Raw genomic sequence first — 3,911 nt, 5'->3', positions numbered from 1 at the left:
AACCACCCAGTCCCGCCCCTGCGCCCCCCGTTCCGCCGCGCAGGCTGCTCACGGAAACCTTTCAGGAGCCGGTGGGGGTGAAGGGGCGATTCGGGGCTCGCGGGGGTCCCGCGGGGGATTTGAAAAGCAGCGAGGAGCAGCCCCGGGGCTGCCCCGAGCCCACCCCCTCGGGCCCCGGCTGTGTCTGTCCTCCCCGGGTCTGTCCCCCATCCTCCGCCACCCCCCGACTGCCCGGGGGGGACACGTTATCGAGCCCCACTTCCTTAGCTCACAGCCCAGCAGCGCCTCCGACATACAAAAGCGGTTCTTGGCTCGGAGGAAACGCTGTGCAGCGTCCAGAAATAACTCGTGTCTGTCCTGGGAGAGATCTAAAGCGAGGCTCCCGTGCCGCGAGCAGCGAGCTTTACAGAAGCACGGATGCGATTTTGCTTTTTGGCAGCCCAGAGATCGTTCCCCCCGTTATCTTCCAGGGGGCAAGCGGAAGCCTGGCACGCAGGACGCGTTCTCACCAGCGCTGCCGAGGCGAACGGAGGAGGGTGGTTTGTGGGACAGAGCTGCCCGGGCAGCGGGCGCAGAGCCTGGGGCCGGAGCCGCCGGCGCTTCCACACCCCGGGGGCCAGGAACCCCAACACCCCCCCGGCCAGGCCGGGGGGAGCCCCCCGCCCCGCAGCCCCCGGTTCCTCAGCCCTGACCGGTCCTTCGCCCCCCAAACACTGACCCGCCCAGAAAGGGACAAGCCCTCCACACAACAATGGTCTTGTATATTTATTCCTTTTTTTTTTTTTCTTCTTTTTGAAGGACAACACATTCAGACAGCTTTAAATACAACGTCCAAGGACAACTTTCCGATGAAAGCAGCAACAGTACAGCGTGTGCGCTTATACTCATACCCACTGACACCAGCCCAGGCTGAGCAGTAGGGACTTCTCCTGTTAAAAAATCCACATATTTAACATTTCATCAACGGACGACTACCATTTTGAGGCCCTGAAGCAGCGGGTCAGGCAGAGACAAGACGAGCTCAGGTGGCTGAAGCCTACACAGGGAAGTGGAGCCAGCGGCTCGCTTCTCCAGCAGCCCCCGAGCCCGTCGCTCCAATCACCCCCTCCTGCCCGTTCCCTCTCCTGCTGCAGCTCCCGTGGCTGAGGGCTGTGCAGGGTGGGATGGAGGAGCCCTGCAGCCTCCCCACAGCACCCACCCCCCCACACACAGCACCCACTCCCCACAGCCTGCCCGGCCCCACGCCCTTAGCTCCCCCCAGCACCCGGGACACTCGCGGGAGCACACTCCCACTTACTCACCTCTGAAGAGCTGGTTTTATTCATAAACATCCTTCTTATCTGCGATGTAATCTACAATCTCTTGCGGACACATTAGCTTTTCTGCATCTCCGTCGGGAATTTCAAATCCTGGAAGAAAGCGCGCCCATTCAGCCCGATCCCAGGGCACGGGGAGGGAGGGGGAGGGAAGCGGTGAGGGCTGGCTGGGGCGGGGGGTGCCGGGCGTGGGGCGACGCTTCCCTCCCAGCCACGGGTTCCCAGAGTGGGACAGGGAGGAGGAGCCCCCTGTGTGCGAGGGGAGGGGGTGCTCGTGGTGACTCCAGGCGGGCCGGAGCCCCCCAGTTCGGAGGCAGAACTGGGGCTGAGTACCAGCTCGTGCAGCGCCGCAGCCGGGGGGCACAGGGGCTCTCAGCAGCAAAACCGCCCACAAACATGTCCTGGAACATCGACACTTTTCCTCCTGCTCCTCCCGGCCACACACCAACGTGCCAGGCACGGCACACGGTGAGTGGATTAAACACAGAGCGCTGGCAAACACTCTGGACGTGAAGCACCTGCCCGGAGCTCAGGGAATGATCAAAGCCCGGGGGCTTTCACGAGCCACTGTGACGGATTAGGCACGCACGCCAGAATTTATGAGCTTTAAATGGTGGCATGAAGTCCAAAATGAAGTCAAAGGAAACTTGGGATATAAGCCAATAAGGAAAAAACACCCTCTTTTTCCTCGTAGCATCAAGTATTGAGGATTGAAGTAACCCTGTTGAGGAAAAACCTGGACTATCTGTGATTTCAGAAGCAGAAGCTGCGGCCAGCTCCAGGTGCAGCCTTTGTGCCAAAGGCACTGTAGCCTGTGCCCACGCTGCTGAGCCCCTCCCCAGCGACACGGGGGTGTGGGGTGCCCGACCCCCAGCCCCCCCTGGGACCCTGCCTGCAGGCAGACAGACAGACAGACACCGGCCCCTGGCTCCTCGCTGCGGGCAGCACGGCTTTCTGCAATTACATCGGGGAAAAGGCGACGTTAGAGGGGAGAGCGAGCACTATTTGCTGCAGCTGCGCTTCGGGATTAGCCTGAATCACCCAGAAAAGGCAGCAGCGAGCGCGAGCAGGCGCCACTCCGAGTTACCAAATTCGTCCTCCATAGCCATGATGATTTCTACTTGGTCCAAACTGTCCAGACCCAGGTCCTTCATGAAGTGGGACTCCGCGGTGAGCTGGGGGGGAGAAAGAACGGGGCTCAGCCGGCCGCGGCCGCCTCACCCCGGCGGGAGCCGCAGCCCCGCGCTGAACCGGAGCCCCCAGCCCCCCGGCCCGGCCCGGCCGCACTCGCCTTCTCCGGGTCGATCTTGTCGTACAGCTTGAGGACGTAGAGGACGCGGTCCTTGATGTCGGCCAGGGTGAGGGGCGGCAGGTCGGAAAAGCGGCGGCACGGCGGCCAGGCCGCCCGCGGCACCCGCAAGAGAGCGGGAGGCAGCGGGCAGCGCCGGGCCGCCCGCCCGCCCGCGCCGGGCCCCGGCAGCGCCAGCGGCGGGTGACGAGGCCGCAGGGTGCCGAGCGCGGCGGGCCGCGGGGCGGGCGGCGGGCGGGACAGCGGGCGGCGGACACAGGCCGAGAGGACACGGGCCGCCATGGTGACCTGCTCCCAGCGGGCACCGCGCCGCTCCCGGCAGCCCCCGCGCGGCGGGGCGGGGCGGGGCGGGGCGCAGCGGGGGCGGCAGCGACCCCTGGCGGCCGGAGGCCGAGAGGAGCCCGCGGAGCGACCGGGCAGAGACCGACCCCGGTACAGAACCGGCACGGGACCGGGCAGAGACCCCAGCAATCCCCGGTACAGAACCAGGCAGAGACCCCAGCAATCCCCGGTACAGAACCGGCACGGGACCGGGCAGAGACCCCAGCAATCCCCGGTACAGAACCGGCACGGGACCGGGCAGAGACCCCAGCAATCCCCGGTACAGAACCGGCACGGGACCGGGCAGAGACCCCAGCAATCCCCGGTACAGAACCAGGCAGAGACCCCAGCAATCCCCGGTACAGAACCGGCACGGGACCGGGCAGAGACCCCAGCAATCCCCGGTACAGAACCAGGCAGAGACCCCAGCAATCCCCGGTACAGAACCGGCACGGGACCGGGCAGAGACCCCAGCAATCCCCGGTACAGAACCGGCACGGGACCGGGCAGAGACCCCAGCAATCCCCGGTACAGAACCAGGCAGAGACCCCAGCAATCCCCGGTACAGAACCGGCACGGGACCGGGCAGAGACCCCAGCAATCCCCGGTACAGAACCGGCACGGGACCGGGCAGAGACCCCAGCAATCCCCGGTACAGAACCGGCACGGGACCGGGCAGAGACCCCAGCAATCCCCGGTACAGAACCAGGCAGAGACCCCAGCAATCCCCGGTACAGAACCGGCACGGGACCGGGCAGAGACCTCAGCAATCCCCGGTACAGAACCGGCACGGGACCGGGCAGAGACCTCAGCAATCCCCGGTACAGAACCGGCACGGGACCGGGCAGAGACCCCAGCAATCCCCGGTACAGAACTGGGCAGAGCCTCTGGACCCCCAAGCAGCCCCCGGCAGAGACCCGGGTGGAGCCCCCGGGGAAGGGCCCGGCGCGGCAGCAGGCACAGAG

At 65.6% G+C, this 3,911-nt stretch overlaps 1 protein-coding gene across 2 annotated transcripts; it reads right to left on the bottom strand.

Moving 5' to 3' along the window:
* Nucleotides 1-743: 743 nt before the first annotated feature.
* LOC122153985 (acyl carrier protein, mitochondrial-like) lies at nt 744-2,955 on the bottom strand. 2 transcript variants are annotated; one of them, XM_042798739.1, is made up of 4 exons: nt 2,608-2,955; nt 2,404-2,491; nt 1,298-1,409; nt 744-929 (listed from the first exon to the last, which is right to left on the bottom strand). In XM_042798739.1, exons 1-3 carry the CDS (start codon nt 2,905-2,907, stop codon nt 1,318-1,320), a joined length of 480 nt encoding a protein of 159 aa, XP_042654673.1. In that variant the 5' UTR covers nt 2,908-2,955; the 3' UTR covers nt 744-929; nt 1,298-1,317. The 2 variants fall into 2 exon arrangements, with proteins under 2 accessions (XP_042654673.1, XP_042654672.1); XM_042798738.1 differs by having other exon boundaries at nt 1,302-1,409.
* Nucleotides 2,956-3,911: the final 956 nt, after the last annotated feature.

Source organism: Tyto alba, unplaced genomic scaffold (genome assembly GCF_018691265.1).
Source record: "Tyto alba isolate M040663 unplaced genomic scaffold, T.alba_DEE_v4.0 Super-Scaffold_28, whole genome shotgun sequence".
Lineage (NCBI taxonomy): Eukaryota > Metazoa > Chordata > Aves > Strigiformes > Tytonidae > Tyto > Tyto alba.
This window is presented reverse-complemented; position numbering and strand designations above follow the sequence as displayed.

Excerpts from the sequence above, each read along its gene's own strand:
- LOC122153985 (XM_042798739.1), bottom strand. The coding sequence starts at position 2,907 with ATGGCGGCCCGTGTCCTCTCGGCCTGTGTCCGCCGCCCGCTGTCCCGC. Across the intron at positions 2,492-2,607 it reads ACAAGATCGACCCGGAGAAG|CTCACCGCGGAGTCCCACTT; the intron begins GCGAGTGCGGCC and ends TCTCCCCCCCAG. Across the intron at positions 1,410-2,403 it reads GGCTATGGAGGACGAATTTG|GATTTGAAATTCCCGACGGA; the intron begins GTAACTCGGAGT and ends GCTTTCTTCCAG.